We start from the raw sequence: 22500 nt of genomic DNA on the forward strand, positions 1-22500 counted from the left end.
CACCCACTACATCGGTGCAGGGGCCAGTCGCCGTAACTCGGGGGAGTGTGATGCTGCCGCCTGTGTTTGCCGTGCTGCCGCGACCGGACTTCGTGTGCCCGAAGAGCTCGCCCCTGGACCTCCCACCGGTACCTAGGATGTCTGTGCCGCTGGTCCGCCCATCTAGACCGCCTACACAGCCTGCCGTACCTGCCGTACCTGCCCAGCTGCTGTCCACGGACGTGACGTGGACCACTGCTGCCGTTCCTGTACTGCTCCTGCGGTTTTATGCCGTTCCTGTTGATGCCTGCACCTGCTGATGTTGTTCCTGTTCCTGGCGCCGCTGCTCCGATGCTGATCTGTTCGGACAGGTGCGTCCGGGCCCTGTTGCTTCGGCAACAGCAGCCCGGCTCCGCTCTGGATGACAGATCTGACGTCGGTCCTGAGAAGGTTGACGAGGAAGAAGAAGAGGAGGAGGAAGGTGCGTCGTCGTCTTCATCGTCTTCTTCGTCTTCGTTCGTCGTCTGCGCCGCCTCTTCCCCTTCGTCTTCTAAGGCTCCCCTGCCGAAGAAGAAGAAGGTCGCCTCCCCCCCCCTAAGAAGCTCCTTCGGGAACTTCTAAGGGCCCGTCTCGCTCTGGTGAGACGGGGGTTCTTCCGCTGGCCTCACCCAGCTCCTTCGGGGCAGGACCCGTCTCTTCTTGCCGCAAGGAAGAAGACTACGGGGACCAGAGGAGTGCCGGCTAACACCGGCACTTCCTCACCTGCTGTCAGTCGGTTCGGCCACAGCAGCAGGGTCCGTCTCGGCCTCTCGTTCGCGAGAGGTACCGAGTGTACGTCGCTTACCAGCGACCGTGCAGCCAGGCCAAGGAACCAGACCTCTGAGTTCGCTCAGCGTCAGGTTCACGGCACGGAGCGGAAGACTGGTGACAGCCGCTCACGCGACTCTCACCAGAACCAGCTCTCGCTCTCGCGGCGAGCAGCTGGCTACCGGGCGGGACGTGACGGTCCATGACCGGCCACGGCTGAGGCGGGGAAGAGGTCCCCCCGTTCGCTGGCACCAGCCACGGCTGGTACCAGCGAACTGACGCACCGTGAGGATACGCACCGATCTCACCGTGACAGTGGACTCGCGGTCGCCTGACCGTCACGCTCAGAGAGTGATGGGTACGGCGACCAGCACCAGCTCCTCTGACACACGAGACCGGAGCCGCTGTTCTCGGTCCAGCCGTTCTCCACAGCGAGACGGCTCGACTAGGTCTGCAGCTCGATCGCCACCGCTGGCGGGTTGGCGATCGCCTGCAGTCTTCCAAGCCCGCAGGTTCTGCCAGCGAGCAAGGATGGGAGCGTCAGGTCCTGCCTCTTCCACCAACCTTCATCCTCCTCGGATTACACCGGGAGGGGCGAGGTATTGAGGAGTGATCGTGAGGGGTGCGCCCCTCAGGATCCCACCACGGCGTCGTACGTACCAGGCACGGTTCTCGGACCAGCCAGGTCGTACGCACAGGTGGTTGGAGCAGACCGAGAGGGGTCTGTCGCTGTTCCTCTCCTTGAGGGAGGAGGGTCTCGGGAGTTTGCCCCCCTGTTGATGGGACTGGACGGTCCGACTCCCCGCAGGAAGCAGTCACTTCTGAGATCCAGAGGAACTTTGCGAGGTTGTTGCGCTGATTCGTCAGCACAACCACCTCACGGAAGGATCGCTGCTCCCACCATCCGAGCCCACGTCCTGGCTCGAGTCGTTCTGGGGCCCGAAGAGGGAACCCAGACCGACGGTGGTTTTGCCGCGTTCTGAGCTGCCTGGACTCAGTGCTGGACCAGGTTGAACGCTTGTCTCCGGACAAGACGACTCGCTCAAGTCTGGCAGGTCGAGCAAGCTGCTTCCACCTCCTCTGCTGCGACAGCGGCGTTTTTACGTTGCCATCTGAAGACCCGATGGCCGTCCAAACAGGTGAACCCGGAGTTAGCCAGGCTGACTTCGGGGGTGTCTCTGCAGCAGCTCCTGTCCGAGAAACCTGTGGTTCTCGCAGCAAGAGACATTCGGCTGGAATCTACCGCCATGGCAGCTTTCCAGGCCGTCTCCTGGCTAGATCTGTGGTCCCTCACAGTATCTAAGGTCGCAGCCAACTCCGGGGGATTGTCTCCCGAAGATGACTCGGCCTTCAGGAGACTTTTGCCAGTCTGGGGGAGGAGCCATCTCCTTCCTTGCCCACCAGACGGTGAACCTGTGGGCCAACCTGGTTCTCTCCGACGAAGGGACGCTGTCCTTACTCGGGTTTCCAGGGCGGCCGGACGTGAAGCGGGGCGTTGGGACTTCGCAACGGACCATTACGGAGTTCACGTCTCTCTTCCCAGGAGAGATGGTGGACGCTGCGGTGGACAGACGGCGCACTGACGACAGTGACCGTCTGGTTCACCAGGCAGTCTCGAAGGCTCTGGGCAGCCTTGGACTGCGGCCAAGTCTAACGGCTCGGCTAGCGCTTCCTCGGTGGCTAAGACGGTAGCTGCGGTCGAAGCCAACCCCGGGGAATGACTCTGTCTTCTTCGACTTCTAGCAAGGAGAACCGTAACCAGCCCTCCTCCCAGCCTCCTCCTCCCGTGGAGGTTCTGGGAGGAAGTCGAAGAAAGGGGGGAAACGCTAGGGACGGCGTTCCTCCTCACCTGCTGCCGGAAGTGGGGGGGTGCCTGGCAGCCATTGGGCAACTTGGCAGCGCTACGGCGCCGAGACCTGGATTGTAGATGTCCCTCGGGAGGGAGATCTATTACCCCCTTCGAATCTCGGTCAGGGGCACCCTCACTCCAACCCGGTCCAACAGCAGCGTACGTTCCAGGGGCATCGAAGGACGTAGCATTGAGACAGGAGATCAAGACCATGCTGAGAAAGAGAGCTGTAGAAATCGTCACGGATCAATCACCGGGCTTTTACAGTCGACTCTTCCTGGTGGAAAAGTCTACGGGAGGCTGGCGCCCGGTGATAGATCTCTCTCCCCTGAACCGTTTGTTCGCAGACCCGGTTCACGATGGAGACGACACGCTCAGTGCTCGACTCTATCAGGGAGAACGATTTCATGCTTCAGTGGACTTGAAGGATGCGTATTTCCAAATACCCATTCATCAGTCCTCCAGAAAGTACCTTCTTGCTTCATCCTCGACGGGACGGTGTACCAGTTCAGACCACTTTGCTTCGGTCTCTCAACCGCCCCACAGGTGTTCACGCGAGTGTTCACTCTGGTGTCTGCTTGGCCCATTCGCACGGGATAACGTCTGATGGGGTATCTCGACGATTGGTTAGTCCTGGCGAGCTCCCGCTCGCAGTTGCTACAGGACAGGATCGACTGCTCGAGTTCTGTCGCGATCTGGGGATCGTTGTGAACTTCGAAAAGTCCGATCTCGAGCCCAAGCAGAGGATGAAGTACCTGGGTATGCTGATCGACAGGTAGCAGGGCGAGTCTTCCCCGCAGACTCGCGGATTAGCAAATTCAGGGAGGCAGCCAACCAGTTCCTGTCTCGGCAGGAGGCAACGGGTAGCTCAGCGATGGCAAGTCGTGATCGGACCACCTGTCGTCACTCGGGAAGCCAGTCCCTAACGGGCGTCTTCACCCTGCGGTCTCTTCAGGGAGACTGAAGGAGAGTTGGTCACAGGCGACGGATCCCCACCAAGCTTTCCATTGTCACGGACACAGGAGGTGAGGCAGGACCTAGCCGGGTGACTGGACGACAGGAACCCCTTAAGAGTAGTGCCTCTGCGCACTCTCCCCCCGGGATATGCAGCTGCTCTCAGACGCATCGACCGAGGGATGGGGCGCACACCTGGAAGAGTTGCGGACTTCAGGAGTGTGGTACGAGAACGACAAGCACCTTCACATCAATGTACTGAACTCAAGGCAGCGTTCCTCGCTCTCCAAGAGTTCCAGGTCCGCTGATGGGACACTCAGTGGTGTTGATGTACGTCAACACCACGGTGGTGGCTTACGTCAACAAACAGGGGGGGGCCTAGTGTCTCTCCCTTGTATCAGTTGACTCGGCAGGTGCACGTGGGCCGAGGCGCACTCGATAGAGCTGTCGGCACGCTACATTCCAGGGTAAGGAATGTAGTAGCAGACACGCTCAGCCGTCGGGATCAGGTGATAGGGACCGAATGGTCTCTACACCAGGACGTGGCGAAAGGAAAGGCTCGTCGACCTGTGGCGGCGACCAGTCGAGGATCTGTTCGCCATCCGGCACAACAGGAAGCTCCAGGTGTTCTTCTCGGCCGTGCCGGATCCATGGGCAGCTGCAGAGGACGCTCTTCAACACCCGTGGGACGACCTCTTCGCCTATGCCTTTCCCCCGTTCAGCCTGATTCGCAAGGTGATCAGTCGAGCACTGGTCACACGAATCTCAGGATGATCCTCATGGCTCCCAAATGGCCACAGGCCATTTGGTATCGGACCTGCTGGCTCTTCTCGCAAGAGAACCGAGAGAGATTCCCCCTTGGCACAACCTTCTCGCCAGCCACACGTCGATCGGTACCACCGAGCAGTCCCAGTCCCTACGTCTTCACGGCGGGCTGTTATCCAACATCTCTTGCGAACGAGAGACTTTTTTCGTGCGCAGCAACAGAGATGGCTGGAAACGTTCGTCAGTCCTCTGCAGCTGTGTACCAGGGGAAGTCGGCCGTCTTCTGTGGTTGGTGTCGTAGACGGGGCCTATCTCCTCTCAGAGCCTCTTCAGCAGGTAGCGGATTTCCTCGTTTTTCTTCGCCGAGAGAAGCTCCTCTCAGTTCCCACAGTCAAAGGATACAGAGCCGCCTTGACGCTCGTCCTGAAACTGACGGGATTGGACATCTCGAACTCGTTCGAGATCTCCTTACTTAGGAGGAGCTTCGGAAGGTCTGCCAAACCAGGGAACTCACAAGACCCTCTCCTTGCTGGACCTGGCATCGGCGAAGAGAATACGGGAACTTCATGCAGATAATGATGTGGATGAGATGCTGCTTGGTCCTGGGAGAACGCTACGGCGCTATCTGAAGAGAACTCGACACCGTCGGGCCTGAGTGTCGACGCTTCTTCGTTAGCAACGGGTCACAAGAAAGAAGTATCAAGGATACTCTTTCGTCCTGGCTGCGTGAGGTCTTCAGTAGGGCGTATGAGGCTGATGGTAGTGACGACATCCGTACGTCCCGTCCGAGAGCTCACGAAGTCACAAGTATTGGCCCCTCGTTGGCGTCTCGTAAGAACTTCTCCGTGGCGCAGGTATGGAAGGCAGGGGTCTGGTACAACCAGACTACCGGCACCTTCCTTATACCTCTGGGATATTGCCCATAGGTCCTTGGATCGGTTTCCTTAGGACCCGTGGTGGCTGCTCAACACGTCGTCTAGCTAACCCGAGACCCTAGCAGCTGAACAGCATCGAGTCCTGGTGTGACTGTATGAATAGATAGTGAATGAGAAAGTGACTGGCTTCTCTTTCTATCTTTTTCTAACCCTCTACCTGTGGGTAGAGGGATACGGTCATTACCCTGCTGGATAAGGACGAGATGCCGGTGAGCTATATGCAGAGCCCCATCCTATCCCTTTCACTAGGGATAGGAGCAGAATATCCACCACTTCCTTCTACAAGGGGGGGAAGTGGATGCCTACAGAGTCAAATCCATGACTTTATATTTGTCCTGTACAGGAACAAGTTCTTACATTGCTGGTACGAAGAGATACGCTTGCCTCTCTCTTAGTACTCGCTCCAGAGGTCTGACCATTGATCCTGCGGTGCACACCCCGATCAATCGACAGAGGCTTGGATCCCTCTCCCTCGCTCTTACGACCAGGGAGGCTTCCAAGGTTGGGCGAACACCAGTCGTTCACAAAGACTCAGATTTGTTCCACCCACCAAGAAGTGAGTCTTCCATATTGTAAAAGGACCGAAGGTTTGTAGTCCGTGTCGGAACAAATGACAATTTGTCCAAAATTGCATTTTTCCTAACTATACAAACCTGAGGTCCTTTTACACATAGCCCCACCTCATGCCACCCTCACTCTGCAGTTTTTTGCTTGGGCCAAAAGCAAAAGTGATTTGTTTACCTCCCAGTCGCGCGCTGCGCCGCCTGTCGGACAAGCAGTTAACTACCGAACCCCTTGTTCGAAAGCTTACGACCTATCCAGCTGCCGCTAGTAACCTTCCTATTGGTAAAGACCTCAGGTTAAGTATAGTTTAGGAAAAATGCAATTTTGGACAAATTGTCATATTAAACCCACTGTATGGTGCATATTACTGTATGTAACTTACTATGCATAGAGTACTTACTGACATACTAATTATTTTTTGTACATTCCAGAACCCCCTGAATGATGTAGGCTATGGGGCCACATAAGACTTTGTGCATCCAGGGTTACGTTGAACGACAAATTTAAACTAAACGTAAGGAATTAATTCACATACATTAACTTTTTTTACTCTTGATATAACTCAAAGTAAGGATTATAAACTAAAATAAGGAATTAATTAACATACATTAACTCTTTTACTCTTGATATCTATAATTTACATATTGCATTCAGGACTTTGTGTAGTATTTTGTACTATTGTGTTATACTTTTACCTTCCAGAGCTACCAGACTGGGATTTTAGTGTACTCCAGGATCTAACAAATACTACTATGAAGTGTACAGTGCATAATATAGTGTTTAGTGTATATCTAACCTAAGGATTAAGTGAGTACATTGTGCTTTATAGTGTCACAAGAGTTTAATAAAGAATTATACCTTCAAGAACCATCCTTTGCCATTGAAATAACCACACTACACATCATGCAATATACTTGCATGTCACACACAGGTAAGGTCTCTAACTTTTTCTTATTAGTTTAAGGCATATTTCCAAGTGTCGTTCCGGCTTACGACGATTTTCGGCTTACGACGCGCCTCAAGAACGGAACCCAACCCCCGTCGTAACCCGGGGACTGCCGTGACCGCTCTATGATTGGCTTGTCAGAGCGTCATCGAAGGAGAATTGTCTGAAGGACCTTCAGTTAACATTAGCCTTAGCGAAGTCCCTGGGACTTCTTGTCAACCTCGAAAAGTCACATCTGACCCCGCCCCCACACAGTCCATCGTGTATCTGGGGATTCAGATGGATTCAGTGGCTTTTCGGCGTTTCCATCCCAGGAACGTCAGCGGCTAGGCTTAGAGAAAGAAAGTCAGCCTTCTTGGGGAAAGAGACTTGCTCGGCAAGGAATTGGATGAGTCTGCTGGGCACCATTTCCTCGCTGGAAAGGTTTGTTTCCTGGGAAGACTGCACTCAGGCCTCTCCAGTTTTTCCTTGCAGACGAATGGAAGGCCAAGAACGATCTGAATGCAATCTTGAAGATCTCAGAGTCGGTGAAAAGTCATCTAAGATGATGGCTCGATCCTCAGAAGTTGCAAGAGGGCTTATCCCTAAATCTTCTGAGCCCCGACCTAGTGTTGTTTTCAGACGCTTCCATTTCGGGCTGGGGAGCAACACTAGGAGGGGAAGAAGTGTCAGGCTCCTGGAGAGGGGACAGGCAGTCTGGCACATCAATGTGAAGGAACTGGCAGCAATCTTCCTGTCGCTGCAGTTCTTCGAAGAAAAATTGATAAACAAAGTTATCCAAGTCAATTCGAACAACACCACAGCCCTCGCATATTTGAAGAATCAGGGAGGAACACACTCCCGGACTCTGTTTCACCTGGCAAAGGAGATTCTGCTGTGGGCAAGGGTGAGAAAGATCACGATCCTTATGAGATTCATCGCAGGAGTGCAGAACGTCAGGGCGGACCTTCTCAGTCGACAGGACCAAATCCTGCCGACAGAATGGATCTTGCATCAAGACGTGTGTCAGGAGCTTTGGAAGTTGTGGGGACGTCCTCTGGTCGACCTATTCGCGACGTCGAGGACGAAGAGGCTTCCTCTGTATTGCTCCCCGGTCCTGGATCCAGGAGCAATCGCTGTGGATGCATTGCTCTGGAGTTGGACGGGCCTAGAACTTTATGCCTTCCCACCATTCAAGATCATGGGGGAAGTCATGAGGAAGTTTGCGGCTTCAGAAGGGACAAGGTTGACCCTGATCGCCCCGATGTGGCCGGCGAGAGAATGGTTCACAGAGGTCATGTCATTCCTTGTAGACTTCCCAAGGACGTTGCCCTGGAGGAAAGATCTACTCAAACAGCCTCACTTCGAAAGGTATCACCAAAACCTCTCCGCTCTGGGTCTGACTGCGTTCAGACTATCGAAAAGTTGGCCAGAGCGAGAGGTTTTTCGAAAACAGCTGCGAAAGCAATCGCAAATGCAAGGAGAGCCTCTACAAGAGCTGTCTATCAATCGAAGTGGGCTTCCTTCAGGGCATGGTGTAGAAAGGAGGGAGTTTCCTCTTCCACGACCTCTGTGAGCCAGATAGCCGATTTTCTACTTTTCTTAAGAAACGTGCAGAAATTGGCAGTCCCGACCATCAAGGGATACAAGACCATGTTGTCAGCAGTTCTTCGGCATAGAGGCCTGGACCTCTCTGACAACAGGGATCTTCACGACCTCTTGAAATCGTTCGAGACCACGAAGATTCCTCAGGCGAGGCCGCCTTCATGGAACCTTGACGTGGTTCTTAGACTATATTGATGTCAAGTCCGTTTGAACCTCTTCATTCAGCGTCTCTTCGGAACTTGACAAAGAAGGCTCTTTTCCTAACTTCTCTGGCAACGGCGAAGAGAGTTAGCGAAATCCAAGCTTTTAGTAGTCAAGTGGGCTTCAAAGGAGACAACGCTGTCTGCTCTTTAAGTCCAACTTTCTTGGCTAAAAACAAAAACCCGTCTAACCCTTGGCCAAAGAGCTTCGAAATTAAGGGTATGTCGAGTCTAGTGGGCCAAGAACCAGAGAGAGTCCTGTGCCCTGTCAGGGCTCTCAAGTTCTATGTTCATAGAACGAAGGAGGTACGAGGTCCCTCAGGTAATCTCTGGTGCTCTGTGAAGACACCGGAATTACCTTTGTCAAAGAATGCTGTGGCTTTCTTTCTGAGGGACGTCATTAAAGAGGCTCATTCATCTTGCCAGAAGACTGATTTGAGCCTCTTGCGAGTGAAAGCTCACGAGGTCAGAGCTGTCGCTACCAGAGCTGTCGCTACCAGAGCTGTCGCTACCTCTCTTGCCTTCCAAAAGAATATGTCAATCAAGGACATCCTTGATGGCACCTTTTGGAGGAGCAATTCTGTATTTGCCTCACATTACTTAAGAGATGTGAGAACGATTTACGAGGACTGTAGTTCTCTTGGACCATACATTTCTGCAGACACAGTCTTGGGGGCTGGAGGTAGCTCTTTCCCTAGCCCTTAGTTAGGAGTTAGGTTAGTTTTTAATATGTTTTGTGTTTTTGGTTGTTGGTGAGATCTTGTGTGAAGATCTCCCATCCATTAGATTATCTTTCAGGAGGTTTTGGTCTAGTTGGTCAGGTGGTGGTCAGTTGCTTCATAGCCCTTGTATGTATGGTTCGATGGTCTTGTCACGTTGAGGTCACGTCCCCGTTGACAGAGCATCCAGAGCGCACCAGCACTACAGGTCTCTGCCTGGCTGGGCACTATGATTGAGCAGAAGCAGGCTTAAGTGACAGTAATCACTGAGTCTACTTTGCTAACAGGTGAGGAACCAAGATGTACATCATCTACTTAATTTAGTTTCCTACAAATCCTATTCTGTCTCTCCCCACCATCCGAAGGTGGGATTCAGCTATATATATCTGTCAGGTAAGTTTCATGAACAAAATGTTATTGTTATAATACAATTAAGTTTGTTCATACTTACCTGGCAGATATATATAATTAAGGTGCCCACCCTCCTCCCCTCAGGAGACAGTGGCATTGATAAAATATGAAGAGAAAATGGGAATGGTTCCTGATATCCGCCTCCCAGCGGCGGGAATGGGTACTACCACCTGGCCGCCCACTGCGTGTGCCGCGAGTTTTGAAATTCTGTCGGACTTCAGAAAATACAGCTATATATATATCTGCCAGGTAAGTATGAACAAACTTAATTGTATTATAACAATAACATTTTCTTAAGCTGTATACCTTGACAAATAATTAATGTACGTAATAGCATATTTATGTTTGTATTACTTGAGGTATTTGCTTCTGCGTGTTTAGAAATCACATTGTTCCAGTTATTCTTTACTGTATATAGTGATATTCCTAAAATAATGAATATACTTGTGTGAAATGTTCTTGGATACCTTTTTTTTATACACTACAAAAAATTAATATCCAATGTTCTGATAGGCATGGTGAGTTTGAAAAACCCATCAGTCCTGTATCAAGTCCTGTCAATATCCCAATATTGCAAGCACCACTGACAGAGGAGGAAATGAAGCGTTTATCAAGAGGTGGTCCAGAGCATAGAAGTGTGGAGGAAAAAGCACAGCCAAAGAAAAAACGTTTGAATCTTTTACAGGAGAAAAGTTTCGGTAAGTTCTCAAGTTATTAAATTTTATTATATGTATTACTGAAATGCTTTTGGTGCTTAGAGAATTTTTCCTTATGTTAAAGATTTTACTATTCATTTTAAATAGCTGCAGTTACAAAATTCTCTCTCAATCTGATGTATATAGTATTTCATTGCTAATGCAAGATTGTGTAATGTAATTTTTATTCATTTATTTCAGCCTAATTTGAATCGTCCAATGTCAGAGCCAGTCACAGCAGAAAATCAGTATGAAAGACTTGCACAAGTGGTTACACCGTTGTACCAGGTAATCATGTTTTCCACTAGTAATTGCAGTTGGTTATAGAACCAAACTAGCAGCAATGTGATAGAGTCAGTAAAGTTAATAAAGTAGGTTAGATGTGCCGTAGTTATCTCCTAGAACATGATGAATTATGCTATATTATACACCAGCATTCACTTAGTATACATTAATCTTTAGAAGATTCATCTGAAAGTCTTAGCTTTTGCTATTGATAATTATCTTAAGGGATGTAGGTATTTTTCTCTTTGTTATGGGTGGTGATGATTTGTTGTGACATACTCAGTGCAATTAAAAACAGCCCTTCTCATATGGTTCATCACCAAGTTGCTCTGTTGAATCATTTGCACTGATGGGGAATTCTGCCTTTGCCAGGCTTCACTCTTTATGTAACATTAGCTGAGCTGTGTCAATGTAAAGAAATAAATTGGAATAGAATATAAGTACTACTACTATGCAGTAGTACAGTATATGCTTTTTGAGTTTTGCAAACTAGATGGTTTATTTTACAAACCTGTTTTCTTGTTGAATCTGAAGGGTGAAACATCACTTCTTGAGAGTGTATTAAATCTTACAGAAATGAATACCAGTATACAATATTCATATTTAGTTGTATAGTAGGTACATTAACAATTTTTTTGCTCCATAAGCCAACACAGTAAAAGAAAGAAAAATTTTGACTCACTAATTTTTTCAGTCTGTTTACTTTAGGATGTAAGTTTAAACCAGTTAAAAAAATGTTTCTGTATTACTTCAGTATGTATTCATGACTTTCTGTTCTTCAGTATTCATGATTTTCTACCCTAGGTGCCGTATGGTCAGCAGTTGAAGATGAAACAGAGTAAAGTCCATGAGATAATGAAAACACTTGGTGAGCAGTTGAAAAGTATTAATGCCCCAATTACTAGACTGAAGAAAGGTCTTCCTTGTCCAGTGGAACCTATAAGACCATCCGTAAGCTTCTTTTCAGTTTTCTCAGTTTGTTTCCCTTTTAGTAGCAATGATTGTATAATTTGCTGGTAAATTTCTATGTTCAGTTCACTGTGAAAATGCATTTACACATATATCTTACATCTGAAAAGTAAATCCTGGAAGTGTTGTTCCATAAATTTGAAATTGTCCTTCCAGAGGATCTGTCATCTACTCTAATTTATCAGGCAGGTGTAGGGTTAATATTATCTATTATTTTGAAATGTGTGGACATGTTGTTAGAGGTCATAGCCATATCTGGTTTAAATACTTCTTCACAACTCAAGATTACAAATTAACTATTTGGCAGGTTTTCAGAACTATAAGGACTAGCATGATACAAATCAAACATTAGAGGTATGATCATGGATTAAAGTAAAAATTCATGTAAATGTTATGTCATACAAATGACTGAGCATTTATTATGTCTATATAATTCCCTATAGTACAGTATTTTACATGTTGGTAGCTTTAGTGCTTTCTTGAAAGCAGCATTCCAATTTTGTCTTGTTAGTGGAAGTTACAGTGATTTTCAAAACAATTTGTTTATTGTGTGACCAGATCCTACAAAATCTTTGAAAGCAAGGAATGCAACATTTACATAATTCATGCCTTGGTGTTGGTTTCTGGTGCCTTTTGTTTACTTTGTAAATACATATTTGCAATTTTTGTATACTGTAAGTGACTTACCCAGTAATTACATAGCTACTAGTTTTCCACATATGGCAGCCTAAATTCAAATATGGCAGGAAGCTCCTTGTTCGCTCAGTGTAGTTATACAGTGCCGCCCCCTAACGGCAATGTTAGGAACGACTTAGCTAATCACCTCATACTGTTTTCTGCCGTACTCGACTGAATATTGAGTGCATACAGCATCTTGTTCTTATTTTCTATTTATATCACTGGATTTCGGTAGTGTTACACAAACTCTGGAACACATTCATAGTGTTTGAGCAGGATGAATCTCGTCTTTTATTTATTTGTTATTATTTTAATTCAATGTGTGCTGGAAACAGACCTTCTTTCAAACATGTCTTATTGAATACAGTGGCAGAATTTACAGAATTGTTCATATACAGAATTCTCTCAGTTCTTCTAATGACTTGCTTCTCTGGCACACTGGTATTTCTAAGCTGCTGTCCGATTTCATCATGCTTTCATTCTCAATGGAATTACAGGTTGGTGTTATCAAAAAAGGCGGGTCAGGGGTGTCTAGTAGGTCAGGAAGAGGCTGTAGTCGTCATGGTTTAATCCATATTTCTAATATTTCTTTCAGGTTTTGGCCACCTGCTTGGCCATCCTCGGGACAGGATCACTGTATGCAATGAGCTATATACTTTGGTGGGATTTTGCTGTTTATTGCAATTATGTGGCTGGAGGAGTCTGATACCCTATTTTTTCATTGGGCACTGATTCTGATTGGCTATCCTTTCCATAAGTGGAACCTCATTCTCTTCGGCGATGGTGGAGGTCTTCTCGCAAGGCATGCGACTAGGTCTTCCTCAGGATGAGAGCCTGTGATTCGATTGCCCCAGGATTTTGAGGGACGTCTTAAGAAAGAGAACTAATGCTTCTATCACCCTCAGAATCCCTTTGGTGTAATGGTTGTGGTATGGAGTTGTCTGCTGTTCTCTTGATGGTGGTGAGGAGGAGGGAGGTCTCCTGTGTGACATTCATACTGGGCTTCTTGTTCCTGATGCACAGTGCTTCAAGGAATCGCTGACGTCGTATAACGGGTGCTTGGTTGGGAACTTTGAAGTTATCAACCAAGTACCCAATATACGACGTCTGAGAATCCTAGAAGTACTGCACATTGGGAGGGAGAAGCCCAGTATGAATGTCATACAGGAAACCTTCCTCCTCTCCACTGCCATCAGGAGAGCAGCAGACAACTTCCTACCACAACCATTACACCAAAGGGATCCTGAGGGTGATCGAAGCACAGGCTCTCACTCAGAGGACGACCTGGCAGCACACCCTTCAAGAAGACCTCCATCATTGCCAATGAGAATGAGGCTCCGCCCACGGAAAGGACATCTAATCAGAAAGCGTCCCCTTGATGACATCACATGCAATGCCACAAGCAGCACCCAATGAAAAATAGGGTACCAAACTCCTCAAGCCACCTAATTGCAATAATAGTACAATCCCACTGAAGCAGCTCATTGCACACAGCAATTCCGTCCCGAGGATGGCCAAACCAAACGAGGTGGCTGAAACTTGTAACCGTCCTTAAGAAACCTGAAAGAAATATATAAATATGGATTGACCCATGACAACTACGGCCTGTTCCTGACCTATGAGACACACCTGAATACCCGTTGCCCACTCCTAGCCTGTCTCTGACCTGTCGTCTTTGATAACGCCAGCCCGAAATTCCACAAATGACCGAAAGCATGATGAACATCAGACAGCTGCTTAGAAATACCAGTATGCCAGAGAAACAAGTCATTAGAACAATTGGGAGAATTCTGTATAAGATCAATTCTGTAAATTCTGCTATTGTATTCAATAGAACTTACGTATCTTATTCATTCGCTTCCATGCCTGGCTCCCTCACTTCCTTCCATGCCTTTGCTAGCCTTTTATTTTGGTTATCATGAATTTAGCTTTACAACAGTGATATGTTGTGCAGTGGAGGAGGTGGACACTCATCACTGTCTCACTACCCCTTACCAGGGAGAATTCATACCGGAGGTCCAACGTAGGTCAGTGGGTTACATACAGGTAGTTGCCCCCTCAGTCAAACCTGTTGTCAGTCCCAGGTATTGACAGACAGCCACTGGAAAGGCATCTTACTGGATGTGTAGTGGAGGAGGTAACTATCTAGTCCCTCGGATCTCATAAACCTTAAGTCACTGTCCTGCTCCTCTGCACCAGGGAGAAGACATACTGGCAGTCAAAGGGAGTTTGAGAGGGTCCCCCCAATAGTTGCCCCCTTGGTTGAACCGTAATCTATTCCCAGGTGTTGGCAGACAGCCACTGGGGAGATGTCTTGATGGATGTGTAGTAAGGAGGTGGCTATCTGGCCCCTCACATATCCTAGACCTAAAGTCATTGTCCTGTTCTTCCACACCAGGGCGGGGGAGGGGGGGAGACATACTGCCAGTCAAAGCAAGTCTGAGGGTATTACCCCGATAGTTGCTCCCTCAGTCAAACCTGTTGTGCATTTACTGGTTTCGACTGAACGCTGTTGTGAAGGCATCTTAGTGAGTGGTGCTCAATAATCATCGGATTCAGAAGAATAGTCTCCTGACTAAAAACATTACTTATTAGTATTGATATTGAACAGCCTGTACTAGCGCCTAAATAAGTGGAGTATCATAAGGGACCTCTTGTTTCCGATCGCAAGTCCACTCCCAGGCATTCGCCGTCAGGTTTGTCGACTCGCTCTCCTTCACCTGTATGCTCTCCTCCCTCTTCTGTCAGTCACTCTGCACCTAAAGTGAGTCACTCAGCACCAAAGGTACGTAGAGTGTTTGATGCCAACTGTGTCTTCTCCTAAGATGTCTGGTTTAGAGGATTCATCTTTAGCTCCACTTTATCAACAACTTCATGAAGTGATGGGTTTTTCTTAAGAAGGCTACTGCTTATAAAGGTGGAGATACCACGTTGTCGTCCAACGAAGAAGAACTGGATCAAGACTCAGCTCTTGTGTCAGTGTATTTAAGTCTTCTCAAGTACTTTTTGTTATGGCGCTCATCAGGATAGTACTGATTCTCCTGATGAGCACCAGGTGTTGGCACCTAGGTGCTTAGACCTCTCGTATCAGGTGTTTTTTGTCAAGCACCAGTCTCCGTCCAGGTGATCTGTGCCAGCTGAGATGCCACAACCCGTTATGCTAGTTCGCTTGGCACTTTCCACACCTCACCCCGCATCAGCTGTTGTTAGTTTGGCGCCAGCAGTTGGACTCCTGGTAACGCCATCTCCTCGTACATCTTCGTTGATACAAGGGATCCTTCGCTAGCCCCTATTTGCTACCACTTGGTGGATTGGATGGTCTTCCTTAAGAGGAAGAAGTCTGTTGCCATGTGTGGGGATCACTCTTTGTCATCCATCTCTTTTGATGATGAAGAAGGAGACCATGACAACACTCCTGCCTCTTCATATTCTAGCCTTTTGAGGTTTCTTGTAGTGAACTTTGTGGATTTCTTTGTACCAGTGCTTCCCAGTTCACCTGCTTCCACATTCCTCATGAGGAAACTTCCTTCTGATCCTTGCTTTCTCATGTTAGTACTCTCCTCTTCCTAGAAGAGATCCTCGCGTGAGGTAGAGGAATGGTTGGCAGTCAAGGAGGACCAAGGCTAAGCTTCTTTCGCTTTTCCTCCAGCTAAGCTACTGAAGAAGAGGTATTGCTTTTATTCCACCAGGGAGGCTCCTCCCAAGGGGACTTTTATGACTTGGTCGATGTGACTCATTGTGCTGCCTTTTTCTTTGGACAAGTTTTTCTTCTCTTTGCCTGAGCTGGATCATGTTGTGAGGAATATTGTTGAAGTGTAGGAAATGTTTAGTGCCCTAGACAGGACAGTTGGTGTGTTAGCCAGGAAGATTGATGACTGCCCAGTACTTGCAGAGGACCTCTCTTCAGCCTGGTTAGGTGCTCTTTTGTGCGCCTATTAGGCAGTTAGAGACAGTTTAGATGAGTTAGCTTAGCTTTTTGCCATGAGGATTGCCAAATAAGTGAGAGCTTTGGTGTTTTTTCACTACTAAAGGGTTGACAGGTACTCAGAAGTCGAACCTCTTATTTTCGTCCCTCAATAAATCCCATTTGTTCCCTCAAGGCACCGTGAATAAGTTTCTGTCTACTGTTCAGAAGAAATTGACGCACGACTTGATAGCTCAGTCACCAAAGCATTCACAGACAACTTCTGCTGCTCCTGCTAAGGTTTTTTCACCTCAGCAACAGCCCTTTCGAGGAGGAAAGTCACGTCCTCAAGGGAGACCCCACTCCTACCTTCGGCCGTCTTCAAAGTCCTTTAGAAGTCTTCTACCAAGACTTCCTACAAGTAAGTCTCCAGTCCTTCGTTCTCCTGTTGGGACCAGACTGCACCTATTTTGGGAGGAATGGAGTCGCAGGGCTGCAGAACCTTGGGTGGTTCAGGTTCTTCAAAGAGTTTACTCCATTCTTTTCAAGGAAAGAACTGCATTTCCAAGTCTCCCATCACCTTGGCGACTTACTCTGCAGGATCAGAGAGGTTTTTTGGCTCTAGCAGAAGACAGAAGAAGTGCAATTTCTGATCAGGAAAGTTCAAGATCCCATCTAAGACCTGGATCCATTCTTTCTCCTTTAGATCGTTGCAGTCTTCCTTGACTTCCAGGAGCACTTGACATCTCTCAATTTTCTACTTGCCTGATGCCCAGCTCATGCTCCTATGTTAGCCAGCCTCGGAGTTGCTAACTTGCTCGGCACATAGCTCATTGGGTGCCAGCTCCAGCTCATGCTTCAAAAGTCTGCCAGCTTCCGAACACCTACCTCACCTGGTGCCAAGCTCATCTGGCGCCAAATCATACTCCGAGTGTCCACCAGCTCCCTAGTCTCTATCTCGCATGGCACATAGCTTGTCTGGCTCTAGCTCTTGCTACAAGCGCCCAGTAGCGCTCCCCAGTTCGGAAGTAGCATAGAGAGCTATCTGTTCAGTTGGAGTTTTTCAGGAATTCCTTGAGCTGAACAAGAATCAGAGGGCCATCTAAAACCAAGAAAGTGATAGCAAGAACCTGTTCTTCCACTGTCTAAATGTGTTGTCATTTTTGAGGCACACTCAGTGTTGTGGAGTGTTTTTTGCTTACTTCAAGGTGAAGCTAAGGATGTCAGAACAGCCTCTACTTGCTTAGTTTTAAGACGCTACTTGCTCTTTATGCCCATTCTAGTATCGACCTACTGGAAGCGTAAGCAATCTTTGCTTCTTACTATATTTTTTACGAAAGCTTAAAAAGTGTCAAAATTTTTCTATCCTCAAGAACATTTTTAGTGATAGGCATGACATTGTGAAAGGAAACACAGGATGATCTACTATCTCTTCACCCTTTCAATAAAGTGCTGAGCTAGGAGAGCCAAAGAGTACAGCGTACCTGGACCACCCACCAGTCTCAGTAGATGGGTCATGACTTTATTTCAGTGTAGGTATAAGAGTTTTCTGGTTGTTTTTAATTTGGTTCTGTGCCCAGGCAAGGATGGGCACCCATCATACTTTACTAGCCATAGGAGCACTTTCCTTGTTGCAAAGTTGCCCCTAAGTAGGAGGTGACCCTTGGCGATACCACCACACCACTTCAAGTTAAGATGAGTACCAACCATAGGCAGTATCCATCTGCAGTAGCTGTCTTAACTGATAGGTAATGTCAAGCATTGCTTTTCAATATTCTGGCAATTTATCTGTTTCAAATTCATTACATGACTTAATGCTTTGGAGTAGAATATGTCCATGATCCCACCTCCTTTCAATTTGGAATCAGCTATGTAATTACTAGGTAAGTCACATATACAAAATTGATATTTTTATAATAAAATGAGGTTTTGTATATACTTACCCAATATTTACATGATTAGAGCCCTCCCTCTTCCCCTCTGATGGACATTATGCATAAGACGGAATGAGGTGAGTAGCTTAGTCATTCCTAATACGTATTGCTGCTAGGGGTCGCATTGTATACCTACACCAAGCAATCGAGGCACTACCACCAAAATTTCAATTTAGGCTGCTGTATGTGGGAAACTAATAGCTATGTAATTACTGGATAAGTACATGCAAAACCTCATTTTATTACAAAAATATAACTCTTGAAAATCTTTCTTTGAAATCCAGTCATAGCTTTATACTTATACTACTGTATATATACATAAATACATTCACTCCAGGTTTCTGTGATGGCAGTACTCTTATCCACCTTTTCAAATGAAAAGTGGGCAGTATTACAGCAAGGAATGTTTTGTGATCCTGGATTCTAACTTTCCTCTCAGTGGAAAGATCACTTTATTGTCACAGACCAAGAATCTACACGAGTGATCATTGGGAACAGGTGAAAATTGAAATTTAAAAAACTATGTTACTATGTTAGACCCAAGCATTCTTAAGTATGTGACACAGAAGGATTTACAGCAGAAAACTCACACTTCTAGGAGGAAGGCATTTTACAGGAAGCAGATGACATGCTCAGTGGGGTTTATCTTCATTATTACTTCATTTATTTGCAAAAATTTCCAAAATTGTCTGTTAAATCTGGAAGCAGAAGGGGACAGTGGTCTGTGTCATCAAATGTCATAAAAGGAGGAGGTGGCTGAAGGATATCTTCATACTGTATGTATGTTGTGGCAAGCCCTTAGAGCAGTCCCTTAAGTTATAAAGCTTTCCAGAAAGGCTACAGGATTTTTTGGATATCCCCACTTATTATTGGTGACTATCTCTGATAACTTGATAGATACTGTAATACTGTACAGTAAACCTGATCAAAGAGATCCACAATAATAGATTATTAACTTATCTGCAAGTTATAGAGCCAGAATGATTCTGGTGCACAATTTGTTATGAAATTAAAGAGTTATTTTAAGCTTGAGCTCTCTTCATCACACTCATTTAGCAGAGTAGGCATACTTTCAGGATGGAGATTACTGAGGTAAATAGAAAATCTTGCAGGGAAAAGATTAAATATGATCTCTTACCTAAAGGATGCTTATTTCCAGATTTTAATTAATTAGGAATCCAGGAAATACTGAGGATTTATGTGGTGAGATTTTGTCTCATAGTTCAGTGCTCCTTTTTTTTTTATCTCTTGGTCTCTTCACAATAATTGGTGTGTTGGTTCCTGTGGATTTTTGTATTTCCAGTGTACGTATTGCTGTAGTAACATTTTTAGAGGAATTTAATCTTAAGCAACTTAGTATCAATTTATGAGAGCAGCCATCCCTTATCCCCACCAACCCTAGAGTTATCAGATTAACCCTCAATGGATGGATTCCCTCATATGAGTGACAATAACAGGTTTTGAGTGAGGGACGGGTTATCTCCTGATGAGTACCAATATTATGCGCCATTGATTTGGTGAAATCGGGCAGGAAAGAGGTTCCATTACTTCAATAGCCCATAAATTTATCAATGGCAACTTTTACACTGGCTTAGCTTGCCGATTCTAGACATCTCATGAGTTCAGTTGTGTACTTGACTTCAAGGGGGGGATGTAGTGTCTTTCTCTCTTTCACACATGATGTCTTTTTATATATTTGCTCATAAATATACCCAGTGATTGCTGTTGGTTTTAGTTATTATCTTTTATGATACTATTATACTATTAGAGGTGTTTTGCTCGTTGAAAGGGCATCACCTGCTTATTCTGAGTCAGTCACATTTCTGTCATTCTAAATCTTCTCTTGCATTTCCTGTCACTTTTTTTTAATCAAATCACTAGAGCTTCTTGTCAGTTATAATTGTAATTTTGCTAAGAAAAGTGCAAAGAAATATTATAAAAAACATGTATAACCCAAAAAAGTTACTGCATCTTTGATCTCAGTAAGTTTATGTAAATATTTTACAACAAATATACTCAGAGTTTGTTATTGATTTTATTTATTATCTGTTATGATATTATGGAAGCTGTAATTATAATTTTACAAAATAAAATAAAATTAATTATTAGAAAAAATATATATAACTTGGTAAAATTTATGATTGTCTTGTACATTATTATTATTAATAGGGCTTAGTTTTTCCAGACCTCTGAGTCTTAAATAGGCCCCACAAGAGGTAGGGAGAATTTTTTAGAATTATTTTCTTATGCCATATGCATTTGCATGTCTTCCTCTATCCATTGATGTGTTTTTTCTTACATTGGCCGTCCTCAAAGTTTGCCCGGTCTGGGGTGCTACATATTGATTTTTAGCCCAGCTCTTAAGGGTTAAAACACCAAAAGTTTATTTACTACTTTCCAAAAAATATTGTGGGCTTTACTCCAGAAAATATTGTAGGTTTTTAGCAAGGAAGTCAGTCTGCTTTTGGGAGATCCCAGATATTCCTGTCATTTGTAATACTAATGTTGTTGTTAATTGTAATTACATATTAGGGAAAATGAGTAAGAATTTGTTTGCCATTATCAAGCTGAAATTTAGTTTTTTTCTAAGGACACTTGAGACATTTTTACATCACGGTTGGGTACTTCATATGAACATCCTTGTCTCATCTCCAATTCTTAAAGCAAGGCCCCTTTTTGGTACAAAGCTTGTAGTATACTTAAAACTAACCAACTAGTCATCTGACTAAGGGCCAACAGTAAGAGAAAGTAATCTATTCATATGAGATGTGTACATAAATGTTATCCTCTTTAAAGGGGGCTGATGTGCTCTATAATTCATGAACAATCATTACATGTTAATTTTCTTTTTCTTTTTACAAAGCCTGACGTTATTGCTTATCGCAACAAGGATGAGTTTGGTGTCCATATAGGAGTTGATGGCAATCCTAAAACTGTTGGTTTCTATGTTGGAAAGCCAGTAGATCCCTTGATGACGTGTGTACCTTCAACTTATCTGATCAATATGAAGGAATCCCATAAAGACATTAGTAAGGTAAGATTACACAAACCTTTGTTCTTTACATTAGGGTTTAGCTTGCAATCATGAGCTGGAATGGCTGTTAAAACTTATTAATAAGATCATTGACTACCACCAGGTAGGGGTAAGCCCCATCTGCCCATTGGTCTGCACTTCACTTTGCTTTTGGCAGCTGTTTGATTTAAACATCTTCCTTTGGCTCTCTGCACTGACATTTTACTGATATGCTTAGATCTAGTTGTATATTTAGTGTGCTTGTCTTTAACAACAAGAAATCCTGTGGCTGTTAGGTGCTGTCCTGGTAAGGACAGGCCTAGTGAGAAATTTTTGGCTTGTATTGAAGTTGACCAACATTCTCTGTGCACATTTTGCTGTAAACATTTATGTAACTATGATGACCCATGTTCTGAGTGCTGGGAGTGGGCATCAGTACAGTGGATGAAGTTGATGGCCAAGATTGAAGAAGGTTAGGAAGGCTTCCCTGGTGTCATTGGAGGGGAACATTCCACCAGTGACACTTAGGGAGGTTTTTGGCACCTTCTTTCCACCTGCCAAGCTTCCACCTGTTGTTTTGATTCCTAAGGGAGGTATTTCCCCTTCATCAACTCCAACTAAACATTCAGTGGAGAGCCAGAGAAAGAGAGAGGATGATCACTCTGGCATCTTGTTAGAGGCTTTGTTCACTCTGAGAGATTATCTGCTGACAGATACTCTCTCTCAGGACAGAAGGGAAGTTTTCTTACTAATGTGAATGTTATTCCAGGTACAGAGGAGACCAAGAGTTTTAAGGAGTTATGGCCTTCCTTGGGTTTTTTGGGAGAACCCAGCATTTCTAATTTGCTTAGTCACCTCTCAACGTGGTGACTATGTCTATAATGACCATAATGACTTTGATGGTCACTGTCTCTACTTGTTCTCATACTGCCCACATGTATACCATGTCCCCTTTTGCCCCCACGGTGATGTGTCCTGAGGAGCTAGGGGTGGTAATCCTATGTACCTTGTCTTTGGCGTTGACCTCGGCTGCTGTGAAGAAGTCGGAAAAGCGCAAGAAGTCATCTTCATCTGCTTCATCTTTGTTTTTGTCAGGTGCTTCCTTATCCTCCCCTTTGACTAGTAAGTTGAAGAAGGCTACTGTGTCTCCCTGCTGAGTCTCACAAAAGACTCCCATCAGTTGGTCCTCATCTGAAGAGAGGGCCAACAGTGCTCTCACAAGTGTTAGTGTTGGTATTACTGCATCCATTGCCATGCACAAGGATTCAAACTCTACTTCTGGGTCTCCTGGACCTAGGGGTACTGTTAA

General features: G+C 45.9%; 2 protein-coding genes across 2 annotated transcripts in view; both read left to right on the forward strand.

The window, feature by feature from the left end:
* Positions 1 to 10614, forward strand: part of LOC135203914 (uncharacterized) — a 26473-nt gene extending 15859 nt beyond the window's left edge. Inside the window, exons 6-7 of the mRNA XM_064233847.1 lie at positions 10227 to 10411; positions 10610 to 10614. Of these exons, the coding sequence (XP_064089917.1) occupies positions 10227 to 10411; positions 10610 to 10614 (190 nt within the window). The remainder of the gene's footprint in view (positions 1 to 10226; positions 10412 to 10609) is intronic.
* The window catches only part of LOC135204042 (tRNA (uracil-5-)-methyltransferase homolog B-like), an 81635-nt gene continuing 69745 nt past the window's right edge, over positions 10611 to 22500 (forward strand). The window contains exons 1-3 of the mRNA XM_064233992.1: positions 10611 to 10696; positions 11498 to 11644; positions 21042 to 21212. Of these exons, the coding sequence (XP_064090062.1) occupies positions 10628 to 10696; positions 11498 to 11644; positions 21042 to 21212 (387 nt within the window). The 5' untranslated portion in view covers positions 10611 to 10627. The remainder of the gene's footprint in view (positions 10697 to 11497; positions 11645 to 21041; positions 21213 to 22500) is intronic.

This window comes from Macrobrachium nipponense, chromosome 44 (assembly GCF_015104395.2).
Source record: "Macrobrachium nipponense isolate FS-2020 chromosome 44, ASM1510439v2, whole genome shotgun sequence".
NCBI lineage: Eukaryota > Metazoa > Arthropoda > Malacostraca > Decapoda > Palaemonidae > Macrobrachium > Macrobrachium nipponense.